Source organism: Capricornis sumatraensis, chromosome 1, assembly GCF_032405125.1.
Source record: "Capricornis sumatraensis isolate serow.1 chromosome 1, serow.2, whole genome shotgun sequence".
In the NCBI taxonomy this organism is placed as follows: domain Eukaryota; kingdom Metazoa; phylum Chordata; class Mammalia; order Artiodactyla; family Bovidae; genus Capricornis; species Capricornis sumatraensis.
This window is the reverse complement of record NC_091069.1, coordinates 31292077-31313630: the sequence shown is the minus strand read 5'-3', so window position 1 is coordinate 31313630 and position 21554 is coordinate 31292077. Positions and strand designations below refer to the sequence as shown.

The 21554-nt window shown below is 49.9% G+C and overlaps 1 protein-coding gene across 1 annotated transcript in view; it reads right to left on the bottom strand.

Moving 5' to 3' along the window:
* Positions 1 to 21286, bottom strand: part of KLHL29 (kelch like family member 29) — a 145358-nt gene extending 124072 nt beyond the window's left edge. Inside the window, exon 1 of the mRNA XM_068984092.1 lies at positions 21002 to 21286. Within this exon, the coding sequence (XP_068840193.1) occupies positions 21002 to 21286 (285 nt within the window). The remainder of the gene's footprint in view (positions 1 to 21001) is intronic.
* Positions 21287 to 21554: the final 268 nt, after the last annotated feature.

The following is a 21554-nucleotide window of genomic DNA, read 5'->3' as shown; positions in this document are numbered from 1 at the left end:
TTTTTTTTTTTTGAGTATATATAATTGCTTTACAATGTTGTACTGGTTTCTGCTGTACAACAAAGTGAATCAGCTATATGTATATATATATCCATTCCCTCCTTCTTGTGCCTCTCATTGCATCCCAACCCCCATCCCTCCCATCTAGGTCATCACAGAGCCCCATCTTAAAATACAGATCAGATTCCTACCTGGTGGGGCTGGTGAGGCTGGTGTGGCTGGTGGGGTTGGGAAATTTTGGCAAAGTCTCAAGTAAGCAGAGGGCAGGTTTGAGGCACGAAGCCCAGATCCCCCAGCTGTGTTCTCACACCACAAAGCAGATGGCTGCCTGGAACCCCAAGAAGTCCCCTGTGGGGCAGGGCCATTCAGGCAGCTGTGAAAGCCGCTGCCATTCCCGGGAAGCCCCCCCAAGTCATGGCCCTGAGACACCACCAGGCCTTCTCGCCCTCCACCTCCACCACCATTCCCGGCTCTGGGCTGGTGCTTAGAAATGTTAAATAACAATAATAATAATAACACGTCTGAGTGTGACGCTTTAATAGCCAATCTGTCATTTTCCTACTTTATTCCTGAGATTTTAAGAACTGTGCCCTTCCTGCACAAAACATCAGGGTGCATTTATATTAAAAAATGAAACTAATTAAAATGTTTGAAAACCATAAACCACACCACCATAAAACAGCAGCAGCCCTATTTTTCCAGTTGCAAAAGATTTTTCTTCCTTGTTTTGTGGCCCACCCTGGTGAGCAGACTACGGGAGGTGGGAGCCCAGGGCAGCGGTGTTAACCTCTGGGTGGGACCTCTGGTTTCCTGACTCTGACTGGGTGTCTGAGGGAAGCAAGGCCGGTGTAGTGGCCAGAGGGCTGGATTCAGGTCGGGGAGGTTTCAGGACAAGCTACCATTCAGGTCATCAGAACGTAACCCACTTAATGAGTGCTTGTGTCTTGGGAGGGTTTTCCCAAGGTGAACCCCAGCGCTTAAACATAGCGATGCTGTTGGCTCCGCAGCGCTGAGCTAGGCGGGGGTGGCTGTAGAGTGAGGTTGATGTGTGGGCATTGCCTGTGACTGGCTTGTCCTTCACCACAAATGAGATGCTTACGATGGGGAGGGACACTGCCTTCACAAAACTCCATACTGGGACTTTTCTGATGGTCCAGTGGTTAAGCACCCGCCTGCTGATGTTGGGGACACAGGTTTGATCCCTGGTCGGGGAGGATCCCACGTGCCTTGGGGCAACCAAGCCTGTGAGCCACGCTCGAGAGTCTGTGCTCTGCAACAAGAGAAGCTACTGCAGTGAGAGGCCCAGGCACCACAACTAGAGGGTAGCTCCTGCTCATTGCAATTACAGAAAGCCTGCGTGCAGCAAAGGCCCAGCACAGCCAAAAATTGAAGAAAAAAAAAAAGCATCCACACCAAACAGACGGGCCAGAGAACCTTCTCAGTAAACAAAGTGAGTATATTTGCAGAATGACTAAACGATAGAGAATTCCAGCAATGTGCCCCACGCTGGAAGGGCAGGCAGGCAGGATGGTGGGGGCCAGGAGAGGACCAAGCACACACACTAGAAGGCCAGAGTTTCACTAGAGCTGTCCCACGAGGCAAGAGGCATCTGAAGAACACGGCAGAAACCAGCAAGGCATCAGTGTTTAAATGCTCACACTTCGCATTCTCTCTGATGAGTCCATTTATCTGAAAAAAAAATTACCCCCCAGGGAATTTCTCTATAAAACTAAATCCATATTATCAGACTCACAGACATGGAGAACAGATGTGTGCTTGCCAAGGGGCAGGGGGTGGGGGAAAGAAGGCCTGGGAGTTCGGGATCAGCAGATGCAGACTCTTGTATATAGAATGGATAAACAATAGAGTGCAGGGAACTACATTCAACATCCTGTGATAAACCATCATGGAAGAGAATAAAAAAAAATAATGTCTCTATGTGTATAGCTGAGTCACTTTGCTGTACAGCAGAGATGGACACAACACTGTAGATCAACCATACTTCAGTAAAAAAGATTAAATTAAAAAACAACTAAACCCATATTTTACACGTTGACACTACCACCTCCAGCATTACTGAGCACTTCCTGTTTGCCCAGGGATGGGCAATAATTTTTAACCAGAAATTCCAAAATTCTTACATAGTCCCTGTAAGGTAGTATGGTTGTTGCCCCCATTTTACAGAAGAGGAAAATGAGGCTATGGAACGATTAAGCAACTTAACAATGATGTGAGCCCAAGGCTATCTGTCTTTAAGACCTGTGTCCTTCCCAATTCATGTTCTGCCTTGTGTGGTACCACGGGCTCCCACACACGCCCTGGCTGAGCTCACCTGTGTCAGAGTTGGGGCTTGGAGCTGAAGTTGGGCTGAAGTATGGGACACAAAGTGAGCAGAGATGGGCTCGCTGAGGGCCCTAAGCCGCTTTATGTTCAGTTTGGAGTAATTGCACTTTTAAAAGCAGGTGTGGCAAGATCAGCTTTTCAGTGATGGGGAGAATGGATGAGACAGAGTGGGCAGACTGGAGGCAGGGAGATGGGCAGGGAGGCTTCCTCTGTTTCCCAGGTGATGTGGTCTGGACCACGGTAGTGACGTGGAAACAAGGAAATGGGTGGACTTGAGAAGCATCTGAAGGTGGTCCTGATGGGCAGTGATGGGGGTGCTGAGGAGAGGTGATGGAGATGGTGAGGAGAGGTGACGGGATGAAGACAGAGAAGGACAGTCCCGGTCCCTTACACAGCTGTGTGGGTGGTGGACCTGGCCCTGAGCCAGGAGTTCCAGAAGGAGGAAGCAGCTTGAGGCTGAGGTGGCAGGGTTTAATTCTGGGCATTTTCTATTTGAGGGTCCTGGCAGATATCTAAGGGGAGACATCCAAGCAAAAGAATTGGGAGTCAGAGGCATGGGCTTTGGAGTAAGAAAGGTCTGAGTTCAAGTTCCATTTCTAGCTCTTATGAACAAGTTGCCCAGGCTCTGAAACTCTATCTCCTCGTGTGTGAAATGGGGTTAATTGTGGGCTCACATGAGGTTGTTGTAAGAACTGAAACAGAACATGGCAAACTCTTGGCATGGTGCCTGGGTCTCCATAAATGGTTTAAAAAGCAAAACAACAGCAAAAACACAACTACCATCACAACCACTCACAAGCAGAATGTGGGTTGGAGCCCGGGACTGACTGTTCAGGACACACGTCCTGGATTTGAGATCATCGAATGCAGGAGATGATTTTTCATTTCATGGAAGCACAGTAATTGCTTTGCAAAATGCCCTACTTTGGGGCTCCTTGAATCAGTGAAGAACTAGTGTATTTCAAAACGTGAATTTATTTGTAGCTATTGACTACAATCACGGAGAGGCACACGAAGAACTCGAGGCAGTCACAGCACTTCTCTGAAATGAGAATATATGACCACGGAAAGGTAGAATATGATTTTCAAAAGTGCACAGCTATTTTTTTATTGTAAAGTGAGTGAATTTCCACCTTCTTCTAACACTTCAGTTTAATAATTCAACACATACTTACTGAGCACACAGCAGGCCAGTGTGAGATGCTACCAATGCAAAACCTGAGGACAGAATCTTTTGTCTCAAGGGAAGGGAGGCCACATTTTGAAGGCCGTGGCCATCATAAGAGATCACGCCTACGGACTGTGTACTAGACACCAGACGTTTCATTACTAGTTCGTTTAATTGCCCTCACAACCCAATAGAGAAGATCATATTATCCCCTTTAATAGAAGGGGAAACCAGGCTCTGAGAGGCTAAGCAACTTGCTAAAAATCACACAGCTAGAAAGCTGAATTGGAGGAGGGAATGGCAACCCACTCCAGTATTCTTGCCTGGAGAACCTCATGAACAGAGGAGCCTGGCAGGCTATAGTCCATGGGGTCGCAAAGGTTTGGACACGACTGAAGCGGCTTAGCATGCATACACGCAGAGCTGAAGCATCAGGGTTTAAAAGCAGTGAGGCTGACACTGAAGTCAACATTCCTTGTACCATCACTGTGCTGGGGTGGAGGCGTGCTGGTACTTCATAGCTGGTGTGTTTACACATTGGGTGTCCCCACTAGGGTGAATGAACGTGGTCAGCTAACCTACTGATTGTCCTACAGTCCACGTGAAAAACCTTCTGACCCTGACTGCCTCTTGCACTGCCCACCCGCCTCCTCTCTAGTCACCCCAGGAGCTCTACCCAGTAGACATCAAAGTTGCAATCCGGGAACAACCTCTCTAATGATAAAGGGGAATCACTAACTTACCAGTGACCAGCTGCTTCAGAACTCCCCATAAATTTAGCAGTGGTCACAGGAAAATTTTTTCAGCCCCTGGAGTCCCTAGACAGAAGGGCTTCTGAACAAGGCCAGAGGCAGGGACTGAGTGTCCACCTGCTTTGTCCAGCTCTGCACTTGGGGCAAAAAAGGCTCGGGGCTCCCTCTCATATTCTCCTTTCAGATTTTTCTTGGGGGCAGCCAGGCCACTGCTTCAAGCCAAGTTCTTGACTTCAAAGACAAAAGATGGAACCTGGCATTAGCCAGGGCCATGTGGAGACACTGGAGGCTGGCACAGCCAGCAGGTAACAGATCTTTCGGGACCACCGAGCAGGACCAAGAGACCCACTGGAGACGGGTGTCACCGGCCAGGGCTTGCTTTACCAGGGCCAAAGCAGCCGATGCACGACCAGCTCCCGGACCCTGGATGTATGGGTGTTTAGATCTCTGCCCCTAAGACAGGCAAAGGTGGGTGTGAGAAGTAGTGGGAAGGGTGCTGCTGACCCCGTGATGCCAAGCAGAGCCCACGTGGTCCTGGCTGCAAAGCCAGGGTTCCACAGACCGGAGGAAAGCAACATAGAATATCCAGACTCTGGGGGAGTTTGCTAGAAAAACCCAGCATCTGGTGTTGGATGCGACAGTTCCTTATTTCTCCTGGGAAGGAGGGTTTTCTTGGAAGCCTGATGCTAATTTTAGGGAACCTTTGGACCGGCCGTGCACAGGCTTTTCCCACAGCCGTGTGAGCTGTCAGATCAAGGGGCCCCGTCAGCCTGGGGAGAGAACCGCTGGGATCTCAGAAATGATGCACCCAAATTCCGAGCACCAGTGTCTTCCTCAATTATTTACAAGGAACACGATGTGGTGGAATGGAATCTAATTCATAATGCCTCTTTAATGCCTTTGTAACACAGTATTCACAATATTCCCTACTCATCTCAGCACGTGACAAGTTGCCACTATTGAATTCCCATTAATATGAATTATGGGTACAATATATTTTGCCCAATATTCTCTCTCTCCTCAGCCTAATGTTGTGGGTGAATAAAAAATCATACATTCAGCATATTCTTGACGCACGAGGCGATGGCGGTACAGACTCTGTCTGCTCCTGCTGGGGTGGAGGTGCCAGAGCTGGGGAGGGGGTCCCCTGGCCCCTGAGCTCAGTCGAGGTGAGTAAGCTGCAGGGCTTGAGGCTTCCCCAACCTCTGCTCTCTTCTCGCGATCCCAGGCACCATCAGATCCAGGTTGCTCCCGCCCCACGGCAGCCCCGTGTCTCCACATCATGGCAGCAACATGAAGAGTCAGCAAGCTGGCTGGAAGGGTGCTCACAAGGTGAGCCTGGGTGCTGCACCTCCTGGCTGGGTTATATGGAGAGGGTGAGCACAGTGCCCACCTTGTACAGTCATTGTGGGAGGCAGTGAGTGCATACACTTAGAACCCTGGCCAGCCCTAGTAGAGAGCATTCAAGAAACGTTAGTGACCTCAAGGACATGTTTGGGGCCCTGGCTGGCCAGCAGTCCTGAATTGCATCCTAGGATGGCTTCTGAGTTCACGAGGAAAGTGCATGCTTGTGCCAGGGAGGTCATGTGTCATGTCCAGAATACACAGCTGGCGAGATTTATAATTGCTGTTGAACGCGACACAGCTGAGGCTTCACCTGCAGCCCCAGGTCTTGAGGTGCTGGAGAAAATGATCACAAATACACCTTCCAATGGCTCCATCATCCCCCAGGACCCTCCTTCCTCAGGGTGTGGCTCCCCGCCACGCTTGGCAGTCACCTGCTGAGAGTGGGAAGGCTGAGCATCCTCCCAAGGCAGCGAGGCCACCTCGTGAGTCAGAACAGGACTCCTCTGTGACACCGACCCTGCCATCGCCCAGGCCCCCCTCCTGGAGGCCCGGCCACCCGTTCCTCGGGGGTTCTTCCCCACGTGTCAATCAAGCCTGCGTGGGTCTGTGTCAGGTGCCTTCATTCGATTGTCCGCCATTCTAGACCCTGTGACTGGTGCTCTCATTTCTCTGCATAAAGGAAATTCCATGGTGAGTCAGCTCTGCCCGGATTTACACAGATATTTCCTCTCTCTTTTGATGGCCGGACACTTATTTATTTCTATTTTTTTTTTTGCTGTGGTCACATATGTATGACACATAATTGGCCATTTTTACCATTTTATAGTACACAATTAGTGGCAGTCATCACATTCACAATGCCGTGCAAACATCACCACTATTCTAATCCTTTTTCATGACCCTAAACAGAAAGTGTACCCATTAAATAGTAACTCCCCATCCTCCACTGAGCTCCTTTCTGTCTCTATGAATGAGGGCATTTATTTTTGTAAAGTGTTTTTGCTTTGCTCTTTCTTGTGGACCTCACAACAGTCCAGTGAAGTGGGCACTGTTGTGTCCACCTTATAGGTAAGGAGACGGAGCTTAAGTGTCCCGCCTTGAGGTCACTCATCCAGTGAAATGTGGACTTGGGCCTTGAACCCAAACTCCTCCCTTTGACCTGGGGTCTTCCCCTCATTCTTGGGAAGAATGCCTCCCAGAAGGGAGATGGTAACAGTTACCTTTTCCTGCTCTTTTTCCTGTTCCCCCAAAACAGTGCTGACCCTACAGGGAAGGCAGTCATAAGTCACGGCTACTTCAATCCCATCTGGAGGTAAAGGCCAGGATTCCATGGCATCTCCAGGGCCCAGCCCATGTTTAAATCCATGGGGACAGCCGAGGCACCAAGAGAGAGCGCCCCCTTGAGCTTGGGTATTGCTGGTGTTGCTCCAAGCCTACCCGGCAATGCCTGTGGGTAGTTTTGATGATCTGGGATGGAACAGGCCAGAGCAATCTGAACACAGGCATGAATGTGGACACCAGCTGTGCGCAATGTCATGGACCAACACAGAAACCCTGAGAAAGAGAAGAGGTGGTCTCGAGGCTCAGTATTCCCCAGGACCCTGCGTCTAAGCTGTGTCTGCACCTCCCACATAGCTTGGTTCAGCTTGGCTCGTCACCCCTGGGAGGCGTGGGGCTGGACTATGCAGTCCTACACAGGCTTCGGTCCTGACATCCCTGGTTGTTTCAAGCTGTTGATGAGCTTACCTGCTTCAGTGGGGAGCCCATGCTATCTCTTTAGGAGATGCTGCTGACTCCAGGGAAGACGTTCATGGAAAGACGTTCAGCCAATTACTCACGTTAACAGAGTTCACTGAGGACTGTGCGAAGGGGGCCCATATAGAGCTAGATGCCTGGATCCTGGAGTTGGACTGCCCAGGGCTGAGTCCCAGCCCTGCTGATCTTGGATAAGTCCCCTGGTCTTTCTCATTCTAAGTGAAGGTCATCATAATGACCTCAGAGGCCTGCGATGAGAATTTAAAAAATTCCTGTTGGGGACTTCCCTGGTGGTCCAGGGGTTAAGAATCTGACTTGCCATTCAGGGGACGTGAATTTGATCACTGGCCAGAGAACTAAGATCCCATGTGCTCTGGGGCAACTAAGCCTATGTGCTGAAACTACTGAGATCGCCCCTTCTGGAGCCCCTGAGTCACAACTAGAGAGTCCATGTGCTGCAACGAAGGATCCCACATGAGGCAGTGATGATCCTGCATGCCGCAACTAAGGCCTGACTCGGCCGAATAAATAAATAAGTAAAGAAATTAAAAGTTAATGTTGAGCAGTGCCTGGTACAAAATAATGACTGCACAAATGCTTTAAATGAAACAAACGTAAACTGCAGGGAATTAGAGGTAAATGGGAGAAAAATCTCAAGGAGGTATGAATACTTGAGAGAAGAGGTTTTGATCCCAGGACTCCAAATGAGAGAAGGGAAGAGGTGTGGAGCCCAGGGTGAAGACCTTGATGCATAGAATCCGTACAGCCAGCATGGCTTTGGTAGTTGCAATACCAAGAGTGAGCCCACACAGCCCTCGGTGTGGCTCGCAGGCAGGTCTCATCTTCATCCCTATCACAGGCAGACACTGAAATTACTCCTCTTTGAAGACTCATCCATCATGTAGATCAGTTCAGTTCAGTCAGTTCAGTCGCTCAGTCGTGTCTGACTCTTTGCGACCCCATGAATCACAGCACACCAGGCCTCCCTGTCTATCACCATCTCCCGGAGTTCACTCAGACTCACGTCCATCGAGTCCGTGATGCCATCCAGCCATCTCATCCTGGGTCGTCCCTTTCTCCTCCTGCCCCCAATCTCTCCCAGCATCAGAGTCTGCCAATGAGTCGAGTCTTTTCCAATGAGTCAACTCTTTGCATGAGGTGTCCAAAGTACTGGAGCTTCAGCTTTAGCATCATTCCTTCCAAAGAAATCCCAGGGCTGATCTCCTTCAGAATGGACTGGTTGGATCTCCTTGCAGTCCAAGGGACCCTCAAGAGTCTTCTCCAACACCACAGTTCAAACACATCAATTCTTAGGCACTCAGCCTTCTTCACAGTCCAACTCTCACACCCATACATGACCACAGGAAAAACCATAGCCTTGACTAGACGAACCTTAGTCAGCAAAGTAATGTCTCTGCTTTTGAATATACTATCTAGGTTGGTCATAACTTTTCTTCCAAGGAGTAAGCGTCTTTTAATTTCATGGCTGCAATCACCATCTGCAGCGATTTGGGAGCCCCCCAAAATAAAGTCTGACACTGTTTCTACTGTTTCCCCATCTGTTTCCCATGAAGTGATGGGACCAGATGCCATGATCTTCGTTTTCTAAATGTTGAGCTTTAAGCCAACTTTTTCACTCTCCTCTTTCACTTTCATCAAGAGGCTTTTTAGCTCCTCTTCACTTTCTGCCATAAGGGTGGTGTCATCTGCATATCTGAGGCTATTGATATTTCTCCCCGAAATCTTGATTCCAGCTTGTGTTTCTTCCAGTCCAGCATTTCTCATGATGTACTCTGCATAGAAGTTAAATAAGCAGGGTGATGGTATACAGCCTTGACACACTCCTTTTCCTATTTGGAACCAGTCTGTTGTTCCATGTCCAGTTCTAACTGTTGCTTCCTGACTTGCATACAGATTTCTCAAGAGGCAGGTCAGGTGGTCTGGTATTCCCATCTCTTTCAGAATTTTCCACAGTTTATTATGATCCACACAGTTAAAGGCTTTGGCATAGTCAATGAAGCAGAAATAGATGTTTTTCTGGAACTCTCTTCCTTTTTCCATGATCCAGCGGATGTTGGCAATTTGATCTCTGGTTCCTCTGCCTTTTCTAAAACCAGCTTGAACATCAGGGAGTTCATGGTTCACGTACTGTTGAAGCCTGGCTTGGAGAATTTTGAGCATTACTTTACTAGCGTGTGAGATGAGTGCAGTTGTGCGGTAGTTTGAGCATTCTTTTGCATTGCCTTTCTTTGGAACTGGAATGAAAACTGACCTTTTCCAGTCCTATGGCCACTGCTGAGTTTTCCAAACCTGCTGGCATATTGAGTGCAGCACTTTCATAGCATCATCTTTCAGGATTTGAAATAGCTCAACTGGAATTCCATCACCTCCACTAGCTTTGTTCATAGTGATGCTTTCTAAGGCCCACTTGACTTCACATTCCAAGATGTCTGGCTCTAGATTAGTGATCACATCATCATGATTATCTTGGTCGTGAAGATCTTTTTTGTACAATTCTTCCGTGTATTCTTGCCACCTCTTCTTAATATCTTCTGCTTCTGTTAGGTCCATACCATTTCTGTCCTTTATCGAGCCCATCTTTGCATGAAATGTTCCCTTGGTATCTCTAATTTTCTTGAAGAGATCCCTATTCTTTCCCATTTTGTTGTTTTCCTCTATTTCTTTGCATTGATCACTGAAGAAGGCTTTCTTGTCTCTTCTTGCTATTCTTTGGAACTCTGCATTCAGATGCCTATATCTTTCCTTTTCTCCTTTGCTTTTCACCTCTCTTCTTTTCACAGCTATTTGTAAGGCCTCCCCAGACAGCCATTTTGCTTTTTTGCATTTCTTTTCCATGGGGATGGTCTTGATCCCTGTCTCCTGTACAATGTCACGAACCTCATTCCATAGTTCATCAGGCACTCTATCTATCAGATCTAGACCCTTAAATCTATTTCTCACTTCCACTGTATAATCATAAGGCATTTGATTTAGGTCATGCCTGAATGGTCTAGCAGTTTTCCCTACTTTCTTCAATTTGAGTCTGAATTTGGCAATAAGGAGTTCATGATCTGATGTGGGTAAAGATGAGGTCAAAGGCATGTATTCCTACCTACCCCCACAATAGGTGCTAATTAAAAGAATAAATCACTCCAAAATCACTGCGGATGGTGACTGCAGCCATGAAATTAAAAGATGCTTGTCCCTTGGAAGAAAAGATATGACAAACCTAGAGAGTACATTAAAAAGCAGAGACATCACTTTGCTGACAAGGGTCAGAATAGTCAAAGCTATGGTTTTTCCAGTAGTTATGTATGAATATAAGAGTTGGACCATAAAAAAGGGTGAGTGCCAAAGAATTGATACCTTCTAACTGTGCCACCTGATGTGAAGAGCCTGCTCTTTGGAAAAGACCCTGTTTCTGGGAAAGACTGAGGGCAGGAGGAGAAAGGGGCGACAAAGGATGAGATGGTTGGATGGCATCACTGACTCAATGGACGTGAATCTGAGCAAACTCCGAGAGATAATGAAGGACAGGGAAGGCTGGCGTGCTGCAGTCCATGGGGTTGCAAAGAATCAGACATGACTTAGCAGCTGAACAACAGAAAGAATAAATATTCACATGCCTAAATTCTTTCTGTCCTCAAACATTTATTGAGAACCTTTATATACTGGGTATCATGTGGACCTTACTCCTATGGAGTTCACTGCCTAGTAAGGAGACAAATTAATAAATGGATAGGTGCCATATATTATAGGTATTTATATGGACATAAACAAAAGTGTCATGGGAAATAAGAAATCATAGCATTTTTTTTCACCAGAGGTGTTAACATTCAGGGTGTCAGTTGCAGGATTAATAAGAGTGTTTCTGGGCAGGCAAGAGAGGGAATGAAAATTCTGGTAAGAGGAAGTGGCAAGTGGCAGAGGCCCTGGAGCCTGAGAGCGCCTCTCATGTGGCTGAAGTGGGTGAAAGGGGTGATGCTCTCAAATGACCCCGTGGCTCAGGCACCCAAGGTGCTGGGTTCCACTCAGACAGAAACACGGCCCCATGAAGTATAGGGGTGGCAAGCTGTGCCCTGGTGCTGGCATTCAGGGAAGCAGCAGACAGCAGAGGCCCTGCACACAGCAGAGAGCTGAAATCAATGAGTAATAGGCAGAGAGCATCACAAAGGCCACTGCGGCCATCTTTAGCAGCCAGTGTGGCAGGCGAGGTCTGGGAGGTGGAATAAGACATCTATACTGTTGCTTGGGAGCTGTCTATGCTGTAGAGACAGTATTAAAAATAATTTATTTTTAAAATACAACCAGCATAGGTATTAGTTCAGGTAACAAAAGCCCAGAGGCAAGCAGGGCTGCAGCATTCGGGCTCTGGTGCCAGATTTCTGGAATTCTCTTGTTTTTCTCTTCCTTGTGTGTTTGGCTTCACCCTCAGGCTTGTAGCATGATGATTATAGCAGTTCTAGGCATCACGTCCAGACATGACCATGTCCAGGGGAAGGATTTCTTTTTTCTGTGACTCTTCCTTAGAGGCAAGAAAACCTTTCCCAAAGCCCCCAGATAGGATTACCCTTGTGTTCCGCTGGCCAGCACTGGGTCCATGACCCTTCCTGAACCAATGACGGGGAAGGGAAATGGGATTGCCACGCCTGGTGTTGAACCACCATAATCCCAGTGTGGACCAGGGTTTGCTTTCCCAAAGTATGGGAAGTGGTGGCTGCCTGAACAGAGCTGAGGCTGGGTAGACAGCCAGCAACCCCCACCACAGACCTCAAAGGGCACATTGTCAAGTCTGGTGTGGATCTCCACCTTCTGCACCCTCACAGCAAGGGCCACCCGACCCACTCACAGGCTTGGCCATTCTGCTTCCCTATTTCTACCTCCTATCCCCTAGCCTGCTGGCTTTAGGGCCTCTTCTCACCTGGTGAAGGAGTTCTTTAAGAGCAGGTCAAGAATCTGGTTCTTATTTGATGCTATTCTGGTGCTGAGTTGGGCAGAGCATGGAGCACTCTGCTGGCAGCCCCACAGGGTGGGGGCATGGGGAAACCCCTGTGGCCTTCTAGAAACAAAAGAGGACAGCAAGCTTAACCAAGCTGCCTGGGCCTCCGAGTAGGTCTGGCAAGGAAGGGGTCATGCAGTAACAGACAGTGCTTTCCTCAAGGGACTGTAGTAGGCATCAGCTAGTTTAGAGAGAGGTGCTGATGACTGGCCTTCTGTGATTGGAGTGGGCGCCTTGCTTCCTTCTGGGCCCCCAGGACTCATGCATGGTGTTAGGGAGAGCAGAACACCCATCCATCATCTCATGAGACATCAGGAGAGGGGAGGCTGGGAAGGCCGGACTCCTACCCTGATCATCAAGAAAGCTGTGTGGCAGGCTTCTCTGAACGTAGACTGATGCTCTGCTGGGTTCTCACGGTTCTTTATTTTTTATATTTATGTATTTATAACTGTGCTGCAAGACATGCTGGGATCTTAGTTCCCCAACCAGGGATCAAACCTGTGCCCCCTGCAGTGGAAGCATAGCGTCAATCGCTGGACCACCAGGGAAGTCCCAGTCATGGCTCTTTATTCGCCAGAGGAAAATGAGGTTTCCTGCCTACGAGTTCTAGAGGCATAGATTGCCAGTGCAAGTGAATGTGCCTGGACCTCTGGACGTGGCAGCAGAGCCACACAGAGAGTTCCCCTAAGCCTTCATTTTAGGGCAGCGAATACGGTGTGGAAATGGATAATCTGCTATGTTACCTCAGTGTTACTCTGCCGGGACTTCACAATGGCCCTTCACGGTGGCATGACGCTCCGGGAGGACTCAAGACCAAGTGGCCACCGGTGGCACAACAGTGAGTGAAACAGGGGTAGGGTCCGTCTGAGCCTGGAGGTGATTCTCCTCATTGAAACAAAACTGAATCCATAGATGATGATGGTGAACAAGTGAGACCAAGCGGCAATCAGCTCTCCTTTTTATGCTTGCTTCCCTGAGTTATTTTTAGCATTACAGACAGCTTCCAGTTAACAAATGGGCTGGGTTCTGAAAGTTCATTTGTAATTTGGCTGTTTAGATTTTGGAACATACTTTCCCTATAAAAAAACAATGTTATAAATGGTGATGAGATTCCCAGGCTAGTTCTCCAAAGCCTATTTAACCCATAATGTAGCTAAAATACTGTCCTTCTACAATGAAAAAAAAATTGTTTAATTGCAACATGAGTAATTAAATGAAACAAGGAAAACCATTAAAACTGAATAAGAAGTAGATTTATGTTCATCTTGAATGATGCTGTTTGCAGAAAACCTGATTTAATTTAAGAAGAGGTCTTTCCAAGGGCTTTTCTTGGGAATGGCACGGGATTTATCCTATTAGGGAGAAAGAGCCTGGACTCTGTCCGATCCGCAGTTATTGTATATTTGCACCATGTAACTGGCTCCCTTTCCTAATTTTAGTCTCCTCAGAAACTCTTCTGGTCTAAATTTGTTTTCTTATGTGGATTCTCACTGGGCAAAGTCCACGAAGTTGGTCTCCTTGGGGGTGAATTTTTGATTCTGAATTAGTAGGTTAGCATCTGTCTTTGAGAATATTCTGGGAAGAGCAGTGTCTCAGTTCCACCAGCTCTGAGGCAGTGATGGGATTACGCACTGGAGCCTTGAGGACTGAGGTCCAAGACCTGCCAGTGGGGCCTTCTCAAGGTAACTGCATCGGGCAAGGTTCCCTGGGGGCCAGCTGCACTGGCTTCTCCATGGCAACACCATCCGCACCAGGTGTCTCCTTTCAGATCTCCCTAGGGCAGCTCTCGGTGTGGATGGCATGGGCGTCACCCAGGTGTGTGTAAGTCATGCCGGTTCCCTATTGATTTTGTCCACCAGGCCACATAGATTGGTTTGTCGGATTGGTCCTATTCCTTCTGTTTGAGGAATGCAAGCCTTGGCCAGAAGCTAGAGAGTGAATAACTGCGTTTAAGCAAGTGTGCTGGCAGCATGGGGGCGGGGGTTGCATATTGCAAAAATTAACACGAAGGCTTCCTGTCCTTTTGTGTCTGCCTCTGCAATGTGGTGAAGCACTTTCTAACCAGAGGCAGGAAATTTTTCCCACTTGAATTTGACTTGGCCTTGTGACTGCTTTGACCAACAGGATTTTAGCAAAAGTTCCTCAAGCAGAGGCACTTGTGCCCTGAGCCTTGGCTTCTTACTGCTCCCGGAAGTCTGAGACCTTCCAGTGTGCAAGCCTGCAATAGCTGTACAGAGGATGACAGGCCACACGAAGAACTGAGATGTCTTGGCCGACAGTCCGCTAAGCACAGATGTGTGAGTGAGGCCATCCTAGAATGAGCCACCAGCAAGTAGCCACCATGCAGCTGACCACAGGCAAATGAGAGAACCCAGTCCAGAACTGACGACAAACCCACAGAACTGGGATGGTTTCATGCCACTAAATATTGGGATGGTTGTTACGAAGCAAAAGCTAACTTCTATACACAACTGTCTCTAGTCAAGCCCATCTCACAACCTGCCTTCAGGATCCACAGCTGCCTTCTATATAGATATGGTTCATCCCTTACGAATATGGTAACACATATAACCTTCTCCCTTCTCTTTATCCCTTTCATCAAAAGTCTAAGAAATCAAGCCACTCAAATCTACCCTGCCCGAACTATAGGCTTTGGAACAAATGCTTGGGCCATCATGACATTTTTCAATTTTGCACACACTTCGTGACTGATGGATGGATTTTAAGTCAATGAGGATACAACCCGAACTGTGGCTGCCTCTTAAAGTGCAGGCGAAACCCATTAGCTGGGCACGAACAGGCACAAGTCGTCTCACGATGCATTATCAGTGCCTGGTAATGCATCACAAGGGAGATCACAAATCCTTGTTCATGGGGCAAGAAACGGCCTTCTGGGGAAGCACACACAGTCTGGAAATGTGCCGTAAAAGGGGCTTGAGTGGTTCTCCCAACTTACTGAGCCCACTCTGTAGGTAGCCCTTGGTTTTCAACGTGGAAACAGGAGGAGAGAGACGACTACTTCTCATTCTGCAACTGTGCAAAAGCTGCCTTTCTATCCATTCTTGGACCCCCAGAACCACAGGAGAGGGTGCCCCCTCTGCTGGTGGTCTTGGGGTCATTCTCATGATTCCCCATAGAAACCCCAGATCATCCCCCCCACAAGAGGAACATTTCTCCAAAGAATTTAGGTCATGTGAGGAAGTCATTGTCTCTGGGGTCATTAGGTCCCCCCCCTGAAAGCCTCAAATGCCCATAAATGTCAAAAAATCTGAGGACAGAGCCTGCAGATTCCATGGCCTCTTTTGGTTTTCCCTAGGCCTGGGACACAGGCGAAGTCTCTCTCTTCCTGGCCTAGATTTATTTTCAAGGGTTTAGCTCTGAGGAACGATGGGAATGTTTCAGCATGAGTGCTCCTGACCACGTGGAGAAAAGGCCCCCGATACATTTCACAGACATCAGCAAGGATCCTGCAAAGTCCATTCTTTCAGGAACAAAATTGCATTTTATGAAGCCGTCCCTTTTCTGTTTCATCTGTCAAGCAGGTTTGTTGAGAATAATTTAAATTTCATGCAGCAGCAACTGTAGGGCCGTGGAGCTTCCTTTCTATCCCATAAACAGGCCTGGTAGCCTTTGTGCTTCTCAGCGGCACTCTCCCCCTGGGCCCTTGACTGCCTGGAGCCTAGAGCCAGAGTACTGGCTCCCAACAACAGCGGGATTGGTCTCCCCCAAATATATGAATACTCTGTCGAACTCAGTTTCTCATTTACCTTTTCAAAATGAACTTTTATTGAGTGTTTAACAAGTGGCAGGTACTAGTCTATGCTTTTCTACACATATTAGTTTAACAAATTCTCACAACACTTCCATGAGAAACACCATTATCATTCCCATTTTACAGACAAAGAAACTGAAGCTTGGAGAGGTCCTTGGCTCCTATGTGGTAAACACAGGATTCAAACCCATTTCTGTTGGACTTAAGGGCTTGAAGTTCTCACCAGCTGTGCAATGTTCAGTTGACCCAATCTTTAGCCTAGATTTTTTCTACCTATAACACAAGAGGTAAATATACCCATTTTCTTGCCAAAATTCAGCGTCCGCTGTCAGCTAGGTGGATGAGGGGATGGGGAAAAGTTATCATAACAATGCTGCAATGTTGGTTACCATGGTGAACACATTGTGCCAGGCAGCCTGGGCTGGGGAAGGAACAAGCCCAGGCTGGTTCTGTTTCTCACTCCCTAGGTGACCTCTGCAAGTCTTTTTTTTTTTTTTTCTCAAAGTCTCACTCTTCTGACCTACAAAATACAGGGGTTGGGTTGCAGGCTTACTTCTCTTGGGCTCTGGAAACTTGTGTCCTAGAGGATTAAGAGCTGACCTATGCCCCAGGGAAGCAGTTTATGGGTCTGAGCAAGGAATGTGTGTGTGTGTTGGACTGTGTGTGTGACTGAGTGTGTGTGTGTGTGTGTTTGTGGTGTGAGTGTATGTGTGTGTGTATGTGTGGTGTGTATCTGGCTAGGCCCTCCCCATGCTTCAGTTACCCAGGAGTTGTGTTTGTCCAACTGGCCTTTCGGCCTTGCATCTAAAACATGCAAGAAATCTTCAGGCCCTGGAAAAAGGAAGAAACCAAAAGATCAACTCAGGCCTGGAGGCTGCAGTGACAGAAAAATTGTCATCATTTCTCTGAGCAGCTGCTGGGAGCACAGCCAGCCTTCCTCGCCCTGGAGAGCCAGGACTGCCCCTAACGCTGGGCAGAAGCAGCCCCATACTGGGCAGGGCAGATGAAGGGGCTGCCGTCTCTACGTGGGTGGTGACAGCCTGGGATATGGGGGTGCCTGCAGCCCACAGATTGTGTGACGCTCCCCCTGCTCCACGTCCAGCCCACTGCAGATGCTAAGGCCTGACAGTGCCAACATTTGTCATCTCAGGGGTGGTTCTGGCTCAGGCAGCACTAGACCCTCTACCGAGGAAGCCAGGCCAGGACATTCAAGCAACATTTACCAATATGGGGTGGTGAAAGTGAAAGTGGAGTGGTGAAAGTGTTAGTTGTTCAGTTGTGTCTGACTCTTTGCAACCCTGTGGACTCTACCCCACCAGGCTCCTCTGTCCACGGAATTTCCTAGGCAAGAATACTGGAGTGGGTTGCCATTTCCTTCTCCAGGGGATCTTCTTGACCCAGGGATCAAACTCAGGTCTCCTGCACTGCAGGCCACTGTCTGAGCCACACGTGGGGCAGGGCAGTAGGAATACACAAAAGGAAGTGAAACCCACAGCTCTGCTTCTGGCTTCCATGCAGCTACCTGCCTCCCCAGGTCGTCCACCAGAGGGGGCCTCTGCCCTGTGTAGACACTGGGTTTTCAGGACCTTCCTGGTGGTCCAGTGGTTAAGAATCCACCTTCCAATTCAGAGCACTTGGGTTCAATCCCTAAGTTCAATCCTTAAGAAGTAAGAATTCCCCCATAGCACGGAGCAACTACACGGGTGTACCACAACTACTGAGCCTGCGTGTTACATCTAGAGTCCATGCATCACAATGAAAGATCCCTCACGACCCAGCCAAAAAAAACCAAAAAGTCACTGGGCTTTCTTGGAGGAAAGGGCCCATGGCTGACAAAAGGTGCTAACTCAGTCTCTGTTTGAGGCCCACTGGATGGCCCCTTCCCTCCAGCCCGTCTTGCTGACATGTCACCATGGTCATGTCACAAGGTCAGCTTAGGCCTGTGTGCATGCTAAGTCGCTTCAGTTGTGCCTGACTCCTTGCGACCTTATGGACTGTAGCCCACCAGGCTCCCCATCCATGGGATTCTCCAGGCAAGAACACTGGAGTGGGTTGCCATGCCCTCCTCCAGGGGACCTTCCTGACCTAGGGACCGAACCTGCGTCTCTTATGTCTTCTGCATTTATAGGCGGGTTCTTTACTGCCCGGGGGGCGGAGCCCCAGCTTGAGGCTTAACCACTCACAAACTCAGTTCCTGTCCCTGCCTGCTTGGGGCCTAGCTCTTGTTTTCTCATCTGAAGCCTTACCTTTTCCTCTTGGTGAGGCCAGAAAATGATCACCTTTCCTTACAGGGGCGTGGCCTTGTCCCGTAGGCCTCCCCTGGGAGACGGGGACAAAGATGATGACCATAGTGCTCTATAGGACATGTGCCAGGCTTGACGTGATTCTGAACTCTTTACATGAGTTTTAACTCACATGATCCTCACAACTCTGACAGGCAGGTACGACCACTTATTCCCGTGTTACAGAAGTGAGGCCCAGGGAGGTTATGCAACTGGCCCGGGGTCACTCAGCCAGCGCGAGACAGGATGGAATTCAAATCCAGGCAGTCTGGGTCCAGAGTCTGTCTTCCTCCACTCCACAAAGCGGCCTCTGCCAACAGCCTCAACGGGAGAGGCATCCTCAGGTCACTCGGTTGCACCATCCAGGCCGCAGATTTGTTATATCCTGGCCCGTGAGTTCCCTGAGGGCAAGAGCCAAACCTTGGCTGCTCAGTGAAGACGCAATTGGTCAACCAGGGAAACCACAGATACCTCCTACTGGCTTGCCTATCACTTGATGTGGTCCCGTCTTGGCTTAGACAATTAGGCTGGGGACAGGAGTCTGGGGAGTCGGCAGTTAGTCCAGAATGGCAGAATGGAACCAGAGCCCAAGTTCAGCCCCAAGGCCCTGGACGGAAGCCACTGCTGTATTTTGTCGTCCCTGCCCACCCCCACTCCCCTTGCCCCATTCTTCTGAGCACCCAGGAATCCAGGGTGCAGTCAGGCACCTTTGCTTGACTGGACAAGCCTCTGCAGGTGTGAAACTGGGCTGGAGATGGTTATGGGGGAAGGTGTGCCAAGGAGCTGGCTGTCCACACAGGCGTAAACTTTTGGCCCCTCTCCCCTCCTAACCGCCCAGCTTTTTCTTGCCCAGCTGTTGTTTTCTGTCTGAGGCCGGGTTCCTTTCCTCTGTATGCTGTGGTTTGGGGCCCAGCCAGATAGAGATGATGAATATCAAGCTGCTTGAGAGCAAAGCAGGAGCCGTGTGGGCAGGGCAGGCCCTCCCTGAGTTTCCCCTCCACTTCCCTGGCTTGGCAGAGCCCAAACCCCGGCCTGAGGCCCAGCCTGATGCTGTCCCTAAAAAGGCCTTCATCCCTGAGAGGGTGGAAACCATCAAGACGGCTCCCGGGCCCAGCTCCTCCCTCCCCACCTGGAACCCCGGCCGTCAGCTCCAGACGCTGCCATCCTCCACATGGCCAACAGCTGGCTTAGCTGAGCGGCTGCCAGATGCGGCCTTCGGGGCGGCTGGCTGGGTCCCCTGGGCTGAGGTCACTGCCCCTGGAGCCGTCCTGGGGGCTGGCGCCTGGGGAGGAATGTGTTTGGCTGGTCCAGGGGCCTCGTGCCCACATTAAGCCTCCGTCTCCTCTCCCCTGTCCAACATTCCTTCCCTTTCCACCTCAGTGGGGTGGTGTTTTCATAACAGGAAAATAAAATCAATAAGGCACTGCCGAAGATGTCAGTGCGCTCCAAGCTGGCCTCCAACGGCTCCATTGTCTCGGGCCTCTGCCGGGCACTGCGCCGGCAGCACTCACAGTTATTAATGGGAAGCGGGGCTGAAAGGGAGCTTTGAAAATCGCCGAGACAAAGGCTCAGCACACCTGGAGCGCCACTTTCCAACACCACCGCCACCTCACAATGGCTGGGGCTGGGGCTCCCCTGCCTTTAACTTTTCCTGCAACTTTTATGAAAGCACAAAAGACTAGACACACACACATATACACACACACACACACACGCTGGCCCAGAGACGGCTCCTAGGAGGCAGCTCTGAATGCCTGGCAGAGGTGAAGGGACCTGCAGAGCACATGTTTGCCCAGGACACCGGATGGCCGTGAATGAGCTTCCTGCCACCAGCCTGGGTCCCGTCCCTCCAGGGGCTCTGAGTGGCCTGAGGGGCACCAGCTTGGCCGGAAGCCAGGCAGGAGCCTTGGCGACATTTTCACTTCCATGGTCGTGGTTGGTAACCCAGACGGTTTTATGCTGTTGCTTCTGGGGGCTGGAGCCACTTCTGGAAGACGGAAAGATGACCTGAAACTGATGCCCCCGAGGCCTGGGTTCCTCCAGCTCCAGGAAGGCGCCCCTTGGACCTCTCCCATAGACTTGGTTCCTCCGTGTCCTCAACTGGAGAAAAGTACTGATGTCACTGGGCTGTCTGGGGCTTGGAGGGGACCCTGGGTGTGCGCACGCTTGATATGAACGCTGGTTGATACGCAGCAGTTTTATGACCATTTAGGACCAACTACTGGGCAGAATCTTTTTGCAAACTTGTCACCGGAGCCCCCAGGGGTCTTACCATCTACAGTCACCCACTTAGAGACCCTGTATCACACCACCTTAGAGTTTCACAGCCCTTTTGCTGGTTAAATGCCTTTTGTCCATGTGACAGAGGACAACACATGGCCTCAGCACCTGCTTGTCTTCCCACAAGTTAGTCACAGAGAGAGAGGCTTTATGGAAACTAAAACCATGTGAACTTTAACAGTTGCCTGGCGCAGCCCCAGGGACACTCGTACTCTCGAGAAGGAAGCATCTGGCCAGGGACTGTGGGGGAGCACGGCCCCCCTGCCCGGCTCCTGCTTGCAGCAGACACCAGAAGGGTCTTACCTTGGTGGTGGTGGCGGGGGCAGAGCTGGCCACGAGGCTGGTGATGGCCTCTCCACTGCCGGTGGTGCAGGGCGTGGGGGCCGTGGCAGGTGTGGGCAGTCGGGAGGGCACCACGGGCAGCGGCAGGAGGCCGGGCCGGGCGCTGAGGCTGCTGGCAGAGCTGCCCCCTGCCCCAGCGGTGGCGCTGCAGATGCTGGTGGTCCCATGCGTCCCGTTGGCACTCCACTCTCGGCGGTCCCAGCCCACCCGGTAATCTCTTTCGAAGCGGCTGTGGTGCCGGGACATCTCGCTGGGCCGTGGCTGCTCCTCGCGGGGAAACAGAGGCTGGACCTGCAGGCACAGAGTGGAGAGGAGGGCAGTTTAAACAAAGGGCAGCCTTGCCAGGATGCGAGGACAGCCATGGCCGTCAGTACCCATTAAACGTCTTCTCTGGGCACAAAACTGTTAGCTCATTTCATATTCACAGCAAGCCCACAAAGCATGGATCATTAGCCCCATCACAGATGAGGAATATGATTTGTCCAGGATCACATGGCAGAAGTGTAGTCAATGA